The following is a 14,235-nucleotide window of genomic DNA, read 5'->3' as shown; positions in this document are numbered from 1 at the left end:
GGTCACATTTCTCCTGGTTAACCTTAGTGTTGGGGTCAGGGTCAGGCTGTAAAGAGATCAACCAGGATCTGAGGCCTCGTAGTCCACAGTGTTTATGCTTTTGACACGCCCACTCTTGTGACACGCCCACTCTTGTGACACGCCCACTTTGATTCCGCAGATAACCCATTCTCCCCGAGAGCCTGCAGGAGTCATGGGCAGGGTGTGTGGGGAGCAGGGTGGGGAGGTGTGCTCTGTGATGAGGAAGCTCGGCTTGAAGACACGTCCCAGGGGTTTCTGTTCCAAAAAAACATTTCTCAGGTCCCTCGTTTTGCTCCTCAGCATGGCTGCCTAAAAACACTGCAGGATTTCTCAAACATGCATGAATGAGTCCAAACAAGGCTTTGGGCATGTTTTTATGAGAGTATAACATTATAACATGAATAAAACTCAAATAAGTTGATTTTACATGATATTGCCACTTTACATCTTAAGTAGTTTTTGAAATACGTTTGATTACAGAACTACAAATGATGAGATTTCCTCTGTATCTTGAAGACTGGACATTAGGTCTACAAGCATCTCTAGGGATTTGGATCAMTGGATTTTATCTATGATATTTGGTTTAATATATTCATCCTTGATGAGCCAGAGCCATGCAGGTCATTGATGCTCCGCTGCTGTCTCCAATCCCTCATAGAACTTTTGACAGCATGAAATGACAATCCGCCCCTGCACRCATCTCCCACGTCAAAAAGTAATGAGATTGTGCTGCTGGAAATATCACTACAAAGCATCAGGCCCGCGCTCGGATCTGACTGCACCTTCAAACGGCGCTGCCTGCCAGCTCGCCTGCCTCGTCTGCCTTGCTGTAAAAGAAGCGAACAAAAAACAATCAGAATCAGAGACAGAGAAACGGCAAGGGAAGCTCCCCACCCTGACACAAACGAACACGCCAGGGTCTTTCATCCTGAGAGTGATTAGCCATCCGAAACATTTTAAAGCCCCTCTTTGAGTGTGCTCGTCAAACGAAAGCGTTCCATTGAGGAGTGGTGGGGAGATGTTTCTCGCTGGGAAGAGCCAGTGATCTAGTCTCTAATTGTGGCACCGCTGACAAGGATGGTGTGTCTGGGAGCTTTTTAAGCGGGGCTTTTTGCTACGCTCTTGTTCCCTTCCTGTCAGATCCACCACCAAAGGCACCAGGAAACAAAAGGGCCCCTCAGATTCTGTTCTAACATCCATCTGCCTGGTGCTTTGTGCATAAAAACAAGCCTAATTTAACACACTGACTGTCCCTAATGCCAGCCTAATATGACCAGAACCATTTACTACAGGCAATTGCAATGTTTGGTTTAAAATGTGCAAAAATGATAAACACATTTACAAAGCTCTCAGATGTACAATTAGCCTTTGTTTCTCTGATTGTTTTTAATACTTTGCTGATCAAACTCTCAGTTTCTTAAAAGTTCTACAAGATATATAGATATACAATTCTAACAATGCAACAGTGTTTCACTTTTGTAGCATAAAGCATAAGAATAAAGTTATACTTGAGGTCTTGAAGGCACATTCTGCAAAGCTGATTCAAGCTTTCAGAAATAATGAAAAACTTTTCCTCCACTGTAAAGGAGCCAGATTGTTGCAGGTTTTATGAGAGGGGTAGGGGCGGTTTGAAAACTCACATAATCAGTGATGGTGGGGGGGACTAAGGAGATGGGGCTGGGTGGGTAAAGAAAAAAAGAAAAAAAGGAAAAGTAGTTAAGCCCCAGTTCATAAAAATCAGTATTATAACAACATTAATTGATGCTGCTGAGTGCCATATGTGACACCATATGGAATAGCTGCCCCAGAGGCCTGCTATAATAGACAGCCTGCAGTGGTGCTCACAACTTGGCACATTTACAAACAAGGGATGTCCCATTAATATCAGCCACACAGACTGAGCAGGAGACAGCCAGAGAGTGGTGGAGAACAGGAGTGGGGGGGATCARGGGAGAGAAGCAACTTAATTCTTCTTTTGTTTGCCTCTTTTTCTACCTCTTGCTTTGTGATATCAAGATTTATTTATTTTTTATGAGCATATCAATCACTTCATTCAAACTCAGCTACTTTATTCCCACAGTTCCTTAATTACAGTAATAAACTACCCCTCCCCTCTGGGTTGATCAGACCGCCCTCTGTCCGCCCAACTGCCACTCCCTGCACAGATGTCCAGAAGACCCTTCATCACACACACACACACACACACACACACACACACACACACACACACACACACACACACCAGGTAAGGTGATTCATGGCAGCTTGATAAAGGTGGCGTGAACGAGCTCTGTTTAACCTTTCTGGGTCTAATCATAGGGCAGCAGTTATTTACTGCTGCTGTCTCCAGTTTACAGGCCGTCCTGCTCCCAGCCCTGTCTTACAGCCTTACAATCGATTCCTCTGACATAACAAGTGTCCAGGTGGCCAAGGTTGTAGATTCCATTAAAGCAAGATTAAATGGATTAATTTTGTGCAGTTTGTAAGAGCTCATAATGTGCAAAGGGCACTATGTTTCGTGGGACGGTATAGCATGAACAGAAATGTTGGCAGATCTGATGTGATGGTATCATTAGTCCTTACATTAGTGCTTACATGCCCAGGGTGGAGAGGGAAAGACATCCTTGAAACAGAGCTGTCAGCCATTCTGTTGAGTTTCATAGAATGTGAGGCAGAACAAGARTAGTGTACAGCTGTTTCCTCTCTGACACAGAGGGAGGCAGATGAAGAGCAAAAGAGGGAAAAGAGACAGAGGGAGGGAGAGAGGGAGAGGGGGGAAACGAGCTCTCCGCTCTGTGATGTGCACTGATGTAGCTGCAGCTCTGGGTCAAACGCTGCCAGTGTTTTGTGTTCATCTACGTCTCGTCTCCCCAGTGCTCCTTTAAATTATTCACAGCCTGAAGTGTGCAATGTGGCTGCCTCCCCTTTTCCTCCTCTCCCCTCCTCTCCACATAGCTCCGGCTCTTGTTCTATTTCCCCGACCCTCCTGTTCACGCTCATGTGAGAGAGATCAAAACCTTCCACCCTCTTTCACATCTACCCATCTACCATCACCCACATAGCTTTCATTAGAGACCATCTCTCACACTCCTCCTTTCATCCCTGCTCATTTCTCACTTGATCCTCCTGACTGCCAGACTGGAGCCAGCTTTGACTTTTTTTTTTTTACGTTAGAGGCTTCCATCTGTTAGCATCTCCTTCTTGGTATAGGCAAAAGCCTGTCAAACTTCTGTGTCTCAGAATGTGTGGTTGCAAACATCCCTTGTTTTTGTAATATATTACAAAATGTTAATTAACAGTGAGCGAGTACTGATATTAATGTTAGGATTAAACAGGGAGGGGAAGATCAGCCGTGCTRCTGATGGCCACCTGAGGAGAGAGCAGACTTAAGAGAGCAGTTGATTCCAGTTCCAGCCGTTGCCACAGGACACTCATTTGTAATTCTGTACCCTGCCTACAATAACGTTTGATCGTTGCAGAGGAGGAACAGGAGGAGCAGGGGAGGGGCACAGGAGCATAAGCTTTCACCCGCTCTCTTTGCCCCCACCTCCCCAAACTCTCTACCAGTCCTCTCTCGCAATTGCTGTCACCCCGTATGCATGCCCCCTCTGGCCCAATGACAAGTCTAGCGTGAAACGCTTGGCTGCCCCCTGAAATTAGCAATAGAGCCCCCCGGCAGCACATGTTTCTCATGACCAGCACACAGTGGGCTGCCGCCAGATTCTTTTCATTACGACTGTGGCCTGCCAGCCCCCTGACTCTACTCCTTCTGCCTCTTCCCCCATCAAACCTCCCTCTACTCCTCCTTCCTCCTGYGCCTGGCCAGAGCTCAGTCGACAGCATCTGCAGTGCTCATCACAACACTGTCGAGGAAGGCAAAAAGAAGGAGGGGACTCCGACTCTCTCTGGGTATTGCTGTTATCTTCGTGCGTCTGATTGTCTTCGTGAGCACATGCACTGTGTGATTTAGTGAGAACACATATAGCACATGTATGCAAACGCACTGTGTCTACATGTCTCCGTGTGTTGGCTTGACTGGATTAGTGGGGGGGGGGGGAGTTAGCGGTAGCAGCGTGAAGTGAGAAAGATGGAGAGAGAAGGAGAGTAGTACAACAGAGCAACGCCTGGAGGCTCAATCTGTTCCTCGCTGAGCTACATCAGTGTTAGAGRCGGCGGCTTGGGCCGTAGGGAAGCCTCCACTCGCTCCATCAAACTGTCAGGCAGCCAGTGGAGCTGCACAGGGAGACTCTCGGCTGCCCCCGGGGCCAGTTCAAGTCAACATCCCATTTCCTTGCCTCCTCACCTAATTTCTCCTAGGCCCAGGCTTAAATTTCCAACGCCCAGTGTCTGCTGCTGCAGCTCAGCAGCTATGGGCTCAGGGCCATGTCAAAACACAGGGAGGTGCTCGGGACTGCGTGCACACGTGGGCGCACCGCTCACTTTTGGTGGTGAGATAGCGAACCAGCCTCAGAGACAGGACAAAGAAGAAGGGTACAAAAAATATGTGGCTTCTTGTTCTCCTTCCTCCCATCTTTGTGCTCATTGTTCTTTCCTGACGATRTTCACGGCACAGTTGTGCATTCCCTGTCCCTTCAGGTTTCTGACAGTTCTTCTTTTTCTCTTAGCTGAATAAATGCTCCCCGTCTCCTCATTCATCTGCCATTACTGTCTGTTTTCCTCTTGCCAAACTACTCCAAGGATCACACTAACAGCCAAGTCAGTTCTGTCGCTCCCCAGAGTGTTCTGCTGAAAGCAAAGGTTGAAGGATTTGGAGAGGACAAGTCGGTCATTTAATTTAGTGAAGAAGAGGGACTACTTTTCAAGTTTATCCACACTGCTATCACCATCAATCTGTGCATGTACCACACCGCTGTGACCACCCCCCCSCCCTTCCCCTTCCTTTTTGACTTCACCACATACTTTGCATGGAAGTGAAGTAGAGCACTGCCAGGTCTCGGTGCTGTTTACATGGACTCTGGGTAATGTTAAAAGTCTGCTTAGTTTGGCCCCGGGTCAGGACTATATCTTTCCTCGCCCTGTCTTGATTTACATGACCCCTGCTGACTCTTCCCTTAAGTGTGTCAGCTTTAAACCAGAGGCTGTTGTGTGTCTGTCTAATGCAAAGTGCTCCCTGAGCTTGTCTTCTCCAATCCTCCTTCACTCTCATTCTTTCTGTCTTCTCTCTGTAGGCCTCTGTGAAAAGCCGTCTGTTTGCACAGCCAACTCCAAGGTCCCAAGCTCAAATATGGGTTTGCGTTAGAGCCTGTCTAGGCCTGCTGGTCGATATCATTCCTGCCCGRCAGAGCTTTTTCTCTCAAACTCATTCCCTGTGGACAGTACATCTTCACTGGGATCAATACTTTCCTAATCCAGAGCTCCCAGGTTGACCCTAAGTAATCAGCTGACTTCCCATTCTGCCTGCTGGGGAGGTCAAGGGTCAACTGGCTGTATATATTTAATCCTCTGATCARCTCATTCTGCTTGGTGATGCTTTCACACACAGCCAGTGGGGTCAAGAGCAATCCCTTTATTTTAGTTTGGAAATAAAAAAGTTTCTGCACCGCTATATAGTSATAAACCCCTCTATCAAACTACGGGGGCGGGGTGTGAAGTGCCTCATTTGGATTTAAAGGGATCCATTATTAGTTGTAACATTAGACTTTATTTGATAAACATTTATTTTAACTGTAAAATAAAGACTGTAAAAATACTGTAGGCTGTTTAGTTTTGTACATTTTTAAAAATGTATTCTAACACGGACGGAGCCATTTTATTTACACACAAAGCATTCTGGGTAAATGATGATGTGGATAGGTCATTGGTGTAAGCGAACTATATCCACCCTGAAGGTTAATCTTGGACAATATCTGATGATCGACTCTTTTAAATGAAACCAGAGAGCGTTGACGAGAGGAGAAGGTAGGAATGACTCAGCCTGTAACTGAAAATATAGATGGAGGACAACAGAGCTGCTTCATGGAAGAAGAACCTAAGCTTAGCCTGTTAGCCTTTGCACTAGCGCCAACTCTATATTGCCTTATATGTATTAGCTCGGCGCTAGCCCAACAAACTAACAAGCTAAACTGAAGTCCTCCATCCATATTTTCAGTTGCAGGCTGAGTCTTTTTTGTGTTCCTCTCTGTCATGTGGATGGAGGACCTCAGTGATGAGAGGAGAATGTGTAGCTCTGAGCTAATACATATATATGGTGATAGCATCTGGGCTAACGCTAAAGCTAACAGGCTAAGCTGAGGTTCTTCTTCCATGAAGCAGCTCTGTTGTCCTCCATCCATRTTTTCAGTTACAGACTGAGTCATTTCTACCTTCTCCTCTCTGTCAACGCTCTCTGGTTTCATTTAAAAGAGTCGATCATCAGATATTGTCCAAGATTAACCTTCAGGGTGGATATAGCTCGCTAGCAGCCTCACATCGATGACCTTTCCACGTCATCATTTACCCAGAATGCTTTGTGTGTAAATAAAATGGCACTGTCTGTGTAATATATTTTTAAACTTTTATTATTTTACAGTATTTATTTTATAGTCAAAATACATGTTTATCAGTTTATCAAATAAAGTCTAATGTTACAACTAATCATGGATCCCTTTAAAGAGACAGGTTTAAAACGAGTTAATCTGAGACATACCACAGAAAAGGGGTGAAAGAGGGGCTTGTGGAGTTACAATAAGGAGGAATTCAGACCAAAGCATTGCAGTTCCACTTTATATACAGTAGACCCCAACTGAATGATTTAAATGTGTAAAAGAAGGATTTAAAAGCATGTGTCCACTTAAAAAAAAACGTCCTTTTTTTAAACAGCTTTTGATATTTTTGGATTTTTTTAAGTGAAATTAAAAAAAGGGAAAATTTCAAGCCAAATAATTGAAATGTGAACTGAAGCTAGAGTTCACATTTTGCCACAAAGCCATTGAGACTTTCAGAGACCCCTGCCGGTGTTTTACGTCTGGAAGGATGTCCCTTGGTGGATTTGAGGTTCYGCATCCACGCCCCATCAGAATGGCCACGTCCCCACACCTCATCCCAGCATCTGCGGGAGGGAAATTGCAGGTGAAAATTGTTGTTGTTCTACCAGTATCTGCCAACGCTTTGGTCCTCAACTATCTAAATGGACCATTACCCCCTCTGTGTGTTCTCACTTCAGGTGGTCTGGGTTTGCCAAAACTCTTCTTTTACAGTCTGGGGTATCTCAGGATGAACCCAGAAAATGGCTTTGAAGCTATGTCCTTCATAAATGAACGTTTGGATCGTTAACCTGCCATTTTATTTGCTGGAATAAGGGATTTAATAAGTAATGGCTGACAACAAATTAACTCTAGTTGTTATTTCAGTTTCACCAGTGTTTTGGGCATAAACCAATTAGCAACTTTTTCTTTTCATTCCTCTGCCTACAGAAATATCTGGTGTCCTTAGAAATTAGTCATTTAGTGCCAACACACTTTGAAATCAGAGTCAGTCAAGATTTCATCACAAATTGTGGTTTCCACAGCACAAACACTTGGACGCATATGTTTTTCTTTTCTGTTTGCATTCATTTTGTTTATTGCTTTCTTTTATTAATAAAACTGACAGTGACACGTAAATGCCAGCAGCTCTGGCAGATCTTGCTTTGCTTTWTTTTCTGCATTTCCTGCAGCAAGTCAAGGGTTGAAATCAGTATTCAGGAAGACAGTTGTTGACACCCTGCCAGTATTTACGTAGCCAGACAAGTTCCTCCTCTGTCCCTCTCTCTGTCTGTGAGGCAGAATTCATGGCGGCATGTCCACCGAGCGTGACAAGTGGAACTGTGTGATTAATTTGGCCAGTCGTTTTATTGTGCTTCAGGACGTGCAACATTTATTGTCTTCCCCGTGCATGTCTACTGGAATCTGCCAGAGAAATTGTCCAGTGCAATCTAGACATCCATCTCTTGCTCTCTCCGTTATTTTGTGTGCGTGTTTTGTTTTGTTTTTTTCTGGCTCGCCTCTTCTCTCAGCCCTGCCTCATTTCAGGGCTGAGCTACAGGGTCGTCATGGGGGGCGGCCCAGGTCGTGGCCCGGCTCAAGCCAGGGCCGCCGGCGGAATAAATATCCTGTCTCTGAAGTGTTGAAAGCTGTGTAAATGTCAAACACATCCGTCTGATGTGCTCCCTGAGCAGGAGGAGGTAGGACGTTGGGAGAAGGAGTGGAGGAGCCTCTGTTGGCCTTCGCAGACGGCTGTTTTCAGGTGCAGATGTTGATGCTAGCTTCTTTCCTCTGAAGATTTGGCTTTTTTTCCTTCTTTTTTTTCTAAATTATTTTTCTTTTTTATGTTGGGGGTGGTTAGGAGGAGTCAGGGCTGGTTTGTCTACGTCTGTGAGACACAAACCACTAGAGGCTTGGCTCCTGTCAGACAGCTTAGTGAGCGGCGCAGCTTTGAGATTTTAACAACATCCCTTCTGACCAGCAGGCGTTCTGTTCAGGGAGGACCTTTTTTTTTTTTTTAGTTTTTCATGTTGTATTTTCATGTTTTGGCTCATCTTTCCTAAGAATTGTTTTCCTAGCACAGATAGTTAAGTGGACATTAAATGTGAAATAACAAGATCCCCACATCTTTGCATTCACAAGTACAGAGTCATTTTGTACTTTTATCTTATTTTTTCGCTGTGACTGGACTAAAAATAACAACCCAGTAGGACAATCACATACAGTACTGTTAAAATTGGTCTAACATTACTTCCATCCGCACATCCCGTCATCTTAATAGCTTCCCCTCGCCTGCTCTTACTGTTTTGCTCCCCCCGTTTCCACCTGCCTCTCTTTCCCCCGCTGTGCTGTGCTGCGCCTCTGCCACTGTCTTAGATAGTGTTCCTCTTTCCGCTCTGGTGCAGTGCCTGCTTCTTGTAAAAGGATAAGCACCACGCTGTGCTCTTTTGATATTATTTTTCCTCCTCGCCAACTCCAGCCTTATGAGGCCTCATCTCTTGTGCCGTGGTGACTGCAGCAACAACAAGGCAAAGCACGTACCCAGGGAATAGACCGAGCCAGTTGTTCATCTCCATCACCCAGGGTTTAAACTCATCTCTTGTAATAAAGTGGAGCCCACATGCGCTGTGATGGAAGTTATTTCTTTAGCTGCATGCCTAGATTACCAAAAAAAAACATGGTGATATTGAAGATTTCATCAGCTGGCTTTTTCAAAAATTTTTATTTATTGTCATTTTGTATGGATAAAGATAGAAGGGGGGGACAATAATCTGAGTGTGACTTTTTTTAATGAACTACCAGAGGTTTGAGAGTCAAAGTAATTGCAATCGGAAATTGTTTTAACAATGAATCTGCAAATGTCATGATCAAAGTAAAATATTTAAAAGCACCAAATGAAATGCATTGTTTTTTTTTATTGTTAGTGTAAAATTAGTTGTTCTGGCCACCTTCTATTAMCTTTATGTTCACTGTTCAACATTCTTTGATTTTAAAATGCAGAAACAGGAGAATAGCAAATTTATTTAAAATCAATAGCTTTACAATAACAGCATTCATCTGCAAAATTCCGCAAGTGCTAGTTTGTTGAATTCTGAAACACAGCATGTGATGTAAAACACAGGTGTCAAACTCAAGAACCGCAAGCCAAATGCGGCCCACTTGTGCCTCCTGTCCAGCCTGCAAGAAAAAAAAAATTTAGCCTTTTTTTTACTTATAGGAGGAAAATTATTTTCAAATCAATGGTAAACTTTAAATTTATGATTTAATGCAACTAAATAAACTAAYTAAAAAGATGGCAGATGATAATACCCGTCCTGCTTGTGGAGCTACARGGAGGAATTCAGACCAATGCTTTGCAGTTCCAGTTTATACAWTGTCTCAAAATAAGCTGCTTTAAAGCCAGCATTGACCATAAATTACCACAAACTTACCACAACTCAACAATGAATGAATAAATTTATTTTACTTTTACTTTCAATAGTATTCACATTTAGTCAGTTGTGCACGTTGTTTTTTTCAGTGTTTATAAGAGGACGTGTTAAAATGCTGTTTCTTCGTATGAAATACCACATAGAGCTGTTATCATTTAGCAGTTCTCAGCTGTAACAACTACACAAGGTAATGTGATGTTTTGTGCTTAATTAAAGTTAAAAACAAAATGTCAAAGTTAATAACAATTGGCCCTTTGAGGGCCACCATTACTCTTGTGTGGCCCTCAGTGAAAACGTAAAAAAAAGTAATCAGAATCTTCAGAAGCAGCAGGATCTGCTGGTGACTGTTTGAGCTGATAGTGTTAAATCACAAGTTGAACCAGGAAAAATCCAGGAGAGCGAGGGTACATAACCATTACAGAAAACATGTCCATTAATAATTTTATTCAGTTCAATATTTCCCAAATACTTTTCCTTTTGGCACATCTGTGCTTGAACAGTTTCATTTTAAAAACGCCAGAAATGTTCATGCACAGTTTTACTGAACGTCCTTCAGTTGAGGTATTTTCTGGTTAAGAAATACCTGATAAACAAAAGCACATGTTACGAGTGGCAAATCCTACAATGGACCTTCCAAACTGTTTTTTCCCCCCAAAATTTTATGTCAGTTGGACTTCTGCTGCACCTCTTGTGCTGAAATAGTCCGAGAAATCATGTTTGTTTGGACCCCCTCCAATTCTTGCTCCTTTATCCTCTCCCGAGGGATCGGAGCCCTTGCTCGGAATACTCTTGTTACTTAATTACACATTTTGGACCCGCCACACTCACAACAAAGGTCTGCCATGACTCCATTGACCCAGGTCCCTTTTTATTGTCCCCTGCTCTGACAGGGAGTCACACAAAACGAAAAGGATCCATTTAAATATGTTTCCACGGGGACTTAATTGACAGATTGATGGTGGATTTTCACCAGCGTCCAACCCGTGTGTGGATTTTTGCTTGAATTGCTCATCTCCTCCTGCGTCCTGCTGTGAGATCTTGTGGGATCATCCTGCAGCTGGACCACTCTTTTTTTATACAACTTCTCTGTCTTTTTGTCAGGGAGGTAGAGTTACCAGCCAGATGTGTTTTGCTACAAATAAATAAGTGTTGGAAAGAGAAGCAACGTAACTGGAGTGTTGTACTTTGAGTTTTTTGACTTTACATGAGGCAGGGCTTAAAAGCCTGAATTTTGCCTGAAACTCTCAGACTGAAGAAGTCTCTTGGAAGAGAGACGAAACGTTTCATTAAAGAAGAACCCGTCCAGAGGACCTACACAATTTTTTTCTTTTTGATTTTTTACCTGGATTACTGAGATGCATCAGGACTTTTTGACTTTACCTTAATTTTCCAACTTTTTTAGTTAAGGTCACCCCAATTTACTACATGTTTGTGAATTTAAACAGGTTTTTAGCATTTACTAAAAAGAAATTTTCTGACAATGAACACATATATTGAATGAAAATCTTGTCCCCTTTAGTTATTTTATAATACGTTTGTCTGTGGCAAGGTCTTTTCTTTCTTTCAGTCAGTTTTTTTTTTGTCTTCCTGAGATATTTGAACCTAATCCACACCCCTCTTAAAGACAGAATGTCCTGAAAATGTAAAAAGTTGAAGACAAACCACTTCACTTTGTGATTGAATGGGAAAGGATTTGACCTTTGGCCATGTTAAACCCGCCATATATTAGAAAACAGCTTTTCGTGTTATTCACTTCATTCATTCCTGTAGAAACCTAACATACAAATTAAAGGCTGGCTCATCACAAGACAGATTTGAAATACCACACTTAATAAGCACGGTGCTGGAGAATTCAAAGAAGCTGAGCTCTTTGTGTCCTTGAGACGCTATCGTCCAATTTTAAAGCACACTTAAAGGGCTAAATGACAAGCTGCAGCTGAATGCAAAACCACTGAACAGTCTCTTTATAACAGAACTTTGTGTGGAGCTGAGTTCGGTTTTTTCCACCTTTTGCACATTTGAAGCATTGAATTCGTAACAAAAACAGCAGAATGGCATTCTCTGTGTCTGCGCTCCTTTTGAAAACTTAAAAAAAACTCTCCTAGACGACCACGCTCTCTTTTTTCCTCTTCATCCTCTGCTGTTTGCACCAAAAGCTGACACTGAATGAGAGGTTGCAACACAAAAATAACATCTGCACTGATTGTGCTTCGTGGGGGGGCCAAATGAATAATTCCTTACGTTCCTTGTGTTTGTCTGCTTTCTGTTACAGTGTGACAGCGAAAGTGACGTTGACGACAAGGTAAGACCGCTGTTCCTGTGTTTACTCACGCACCACATGAAGCGACGGGACGTTGCGAATAACAAAATTTGCGCGCCCGTCTAAAGAGTGAAGATGGTGACGGGCTGTCGTTAGATGAAGAGGCACCGTGGAGCTGTACGACCGTTAATCATTCTCATCTTACTGAGGAACAACAGAGCAAAATGTGGCTCAAACTGAAGCTAATTACTTGTGATCATTTATGTTTTATGTAAAGATACACAGAACCGCAACTTTTGGAGCCGTTTTGGGCCTTAACTAAAATATTTTGTCTCTATTTTATACCCAGTTTTTAAAAAAAAAAACACAGAATTAAAGTTAGTCCTTTTTAATTTTCGTTTAATTCAAAGCTTTTGGAGTTACTCTTAGAAAACTACAGAAAAAGCAGAAATGTGATGAATTTAACCATTTTTTCACCTGTGGGTTATCAGTTTCACCTCTGTGTGTATGTGTGTCGCAGACTGGGCTGATGAAGCAACCTGTTTACAAAATGGAACACCGTTGGGGAAAATCGCACGTTTTAATTTCTCCACAGTTTAGCAATTACCCCTCTGGTAAATAAATAAGATAGCACGCCTAATCTTCTGTAAGCATAGCTTCTAGTTATGTGCAAATGTCTGCAACTCCTCCTATAAATAATACATTGATATCAGACACAATTTGCATTAGCTGTAGCCTGGCAAGTCAATAGGCTTTTATCTCTCCATTGAAGCGGGGAGCAACGGAAGGCGCTCGCTAGTTGACACGATGAAGAAACTTAGCGGGCCTGTCGGTTTTCATACGGAGCTCTGGCATCAACGCAGGGGGTAGAGAGGGAAGTAAAACAGGAGAGAAGACTCACAGACTGTTTTCCCATTTACCAGGTTTCTCTCCTGCTCACTTACTTCAAGCTTATATCTGATCCGTTCAGTGTCACGAATTTTAGTTTCATAAAAGTTTGATCGAATGCAAAATGCAACATGCAACACAAACGAAACGAGATTAGGAAAAACAAGCTGTGTTTTGTCACTTTTGCCGTGTTTCTGTTGTTGGGGAGGTGTCGGGCTGTCAGTTCAGAAAGCTGTTACATATTTAATGTTTAGCACCAGTTATTTTGGTTCCATGTAGGTAGACTCAGACACAGCGTATGATTTGATAAATCTTTAAAATGCTGCCAGAGAGGTGGGTTCTTCATATTTCTTTATCCTTATCTTTAATATTTATCAGTTACGAGGCAAAGAAAGTTCATCATATTTCAGTTCAAGAGATTCCCTTATCAGGTCATCGAAAATCATTCTAGGTTATAAAATTAATCAAGTTTAACCTGAAGAGTACAAATGGACACGACTGATTTCACCATTTATTAACAAAAATCACCATAATGTAAAAGTGAAATCTAAATCCAGCTTATGATTAATAAGCTTATTCCAGCATCCGTTAAGGTTTACAGACAGTTTCTGCACAGCCCTCCACAGCCGTGAATCAAGCTGAGGTCAGGACTCGGACTGGACCACAGCCACATCCTGATTGTTCTTGTTTTCAGTCACTTTGTTGTCGATTTTCTTCTGTTTGGGATCAGTGTTCTGTTGCATCACGACTCACTTTGGTCCAAGCTGCAGTTGTTGGACACATGGACTCACATTTGACTCCGTTGTTTTAGACCACAGAGGAGTTGATGGCCAGCTCAGTGTCTTGCAGGGTGTCTGGGTCCTGTGGCTACAAACCCAGTCTGAAACATCACCCTCCCACTGCTGTGCTTCACAGCTGGTGTGACGTGTCTGTTCTGATCCAGTGAGCTGTATGTAGTTTTCACCCTCTGTGCATTATGGTCGCACAACTTTACTTTGTCCAAAGAAGTCTTTTAGATGCAGCTTAACAAACCTAAGTTTGTATTAGAAAGCAAAAGGTTCACTTCTGGCCATCCTTCTGAACAAACTATACTTATCATTTTGTCTTGTGATGAATTTCAACTGTTTGTTTGTTTATTTATTTATTTATTTATTGTCATTTTGTATGGATAAAG

General features: G+C 42.8%; 1 protein-coding gene across 13 annotated transcripts in view; it reads left to right on the top strand.

Moving 5' to 3' along the window:
* The window catches only part of fbrsl1 (fibrosin-like 1), a gene marked incomplete at its 5' end in the record, with an annotated part of 231,453 nt that overhangs the window by 118,374 nt on the left and 98,844 nt on the right, over positions 1 to 14,235 (top strand). For 9 of the 13 annotated variants that reach the window (XM_014018716.1, XM_014018714.1, XM_014018712.1 and 6 more), the window contains 1 exon segment: positions 12,186 to 12,215. In XM_014018716.1, the coding sequence (XP_013874170.1) occupies positions 12,186 to 12,215 (30 nt within the window). 13 annotated transcript variants of the gene reach the window in all.

This window comes from Austrofundulus limnaeus, unplaced genomic scaffold (assembly GCF_001266775.1).
Source record: "Austrofundulus limnaeus strain Quisiro unplaced genomic scaffold, Austrofundulus_limnaeus-1.0 Scaffold200, whole genome shotgun sequence".
In the NCBI taxonomy this organism is placed as follows: Eukaryota; Metazoa; Chordata; class Actinopteri; order Cyprinodontiformes; family Rivulidae; genus Austrofundulus; species Austrofundulus limnaeus.
The sequence above is the reverse complement of the archived record's forward strand: the minus strand, read 5'-3'. Positions and strand labels throughout refer to the sequence as shown.